Source organism: Pyxicephalus adspersus, chromosome 9 (assembly GCF_032062135.1).
Source record: "Pyxicephalus adspersus chromosome 9, UCB_Pads_2.0, whole genome shotgun sequence".
NCBI classification, from domain to species: domain Eukaryota; kingdom Metazoa; phylum Chordata; class Amphibia; order Anura; family Pyxicephalidae; genus Pyxicephalus; species Pyxicephalus adspersus.
This window is the reverse complement of record NC_092866.1, coordinates 64,503,766-64,505,530: the sequence shown is the minus strand read 5'-3', so window position 1 is coordinate 64,505,530 and position 1,765 is coordinate 64,503,766. Positions and strand designations below refer to the sequence as shown.

General features: G+C 47.0%; 1 protein-coding gene across 1 annotated transcript in view; it reads left to right on the top strand.

The window, feature by feature from the left end:
• The window catches only part of NDUFB7 (NADH:ubiquinone oxidoreductase subunit B7), a 3,596-nt gene extending 2,752 nt beyond the window's left edge, over positions 1-844 (top strand). The window contains exon 3 of the mRNA XM_072422324.1: positions 678-844. Within this exon, the coding sequence (XP_072278425.1) occupies positions 678-762 (85 nt within the window). The 3' untranslated portion in view covers positions 763-844. The remainder of the gene's footprint in view (positions 1-677) is intronic.
• The last annotated feature ends 921 nt before the right edge of the window (positions 845-1,765 follow it).

The following is a 1,765-nucleotide window of genomic DNA, read 5'->3' as shown; positions in this document are numbered from 1 at the left end:
CAAATTTATTAAGGGGGGAGGTCTGGAGGGCAGATTTATTGAGGGAAGGGGGAGTTAGAGGGCAGATTTAATGAAGAGCAGATTTTTTTAGGGGAGAGGAATGGAGGGCAGATTTAACGAGAGGGGGAGGGAAGGAGGGCAAATTTATTGAGGGGGGGGAGTTGGAGGCCAGATTTAATGTACAGGTGTCTGGAGGGCAGATTTATTCAGGGGGGGAGATCTGGAGGGCAGATTTAGGAGGTGGTTGGGGTCAGGTTTTATTCAGTTGTTGCCCTAGAGCTGGGGAGTTCTATATTCCTCGAGCTGTAACCCCGTAGTAAATCTTTTGGCTTATTGGGCTGCTCCCGGTTAGCATTGACCTCCAGTATGTAAAATGGAATGCTGGGTGTTTATCCGTTCTTTGTGTCCATGGAAGCGGTAATGTGACAGTTAGCAGTTTGTATTTCTGTGCAGTTATTATACAGGAAGTCAGCTGGGTTTGGTTTGTTCTTTGCATATATTGGAAATGTTTGCTCTTCCATGGACGGCTCCTGCACGTCTCTCTGGTGAAGATTCATTCTCCGGCCTCTCTGATTATTAGGAATATTTTCCTGGCAGGGCTGTCTGTGGCTCACACTGTAGGTTGCTGCTGTGTTAGCTTCCTTCTTCCTCTGACCGTCTTTCTGTTCTCCCTCCAGTTACGTCCAGAGAATGAAGCAATATGAGCGTGAACGACGACTGCTACTCAGGAAAGCACGCAAAGAACAGATGGAAGCTGCGTAATAAACGTTATTTGTTCCTTTCTAAGCCGAGGATTAATTATTAAACTACTATACAATAAATATTTCTGTTATGGTGATGACAAGGATTTGTGTGAGTGTTCATATCTCGCAGGCCTACGTGGGGGAATCGCAGCCAATGTTCTGTTATTTTGTGTCACCCCAGTCAGCCTAAGCAGAATTTACATTCTGATGCGGATTATATTGCTATCAGAGAGATTCTTCTTCACTTCCTGTCCTGGTGACATTTTCTCAGACAGGAAATGAGCGAAAATCTGCAACACAGCCACAAATTCAATCCAATGGGTGATTTGATGTTGCTATGGGCTATTTCCTCTCCCTTCCTGTCTGGTCACCATGACAGGGGAATGTCTTACACACTGCATGTAACCGTTGCCCGAGATGACCGGTGCTTGTCTCTATAGCGGTCACCTGATATTGTTCATCAATCCACCATGGAGGATGATTGATGGGTGGTCAGGGGTTGGGTTTGGTGTCAGGATGGGATGCACTGGCAGCACAGAGGAGGAAGTCTTCTGTGTACAGGAACACCAGGAAGATGACCCCAGGTGCAGAGATGGAGCATTGCCGGTATGAAAGGCAGTTTTGTAATTCACTGAAGTGAAGGCCTTGACTAGTATGCCACACCCACCCGTCACCCCAATCTCCATTCCTGGCCAATGGCATGTTCTTGTTAGGGGTCCAACGTGTTGACAATCAGGGTCTCTACCCCCAGGTGAAAGCCATTGCAATGTGGTCTTTAAAAATAAGTAACCACATTGCTGGAGCATCCCTTTAACTGGTCATGTGATTGCAGCTCCACCAATCTCAACTAGTACAGCTGGTGATCCAGTATTGGAGCCAAGGGCCCAACCACATACAGGGAGCATCAAACAGCACTGGATGCCAGGGAAGGTACCGTATTTCTGCTTTGCCTTAACCCTTCCGCTAATTTACCCTCTCAACCAGGACGGGGAGCCACACACATTTTTATATTATCTGCTGAC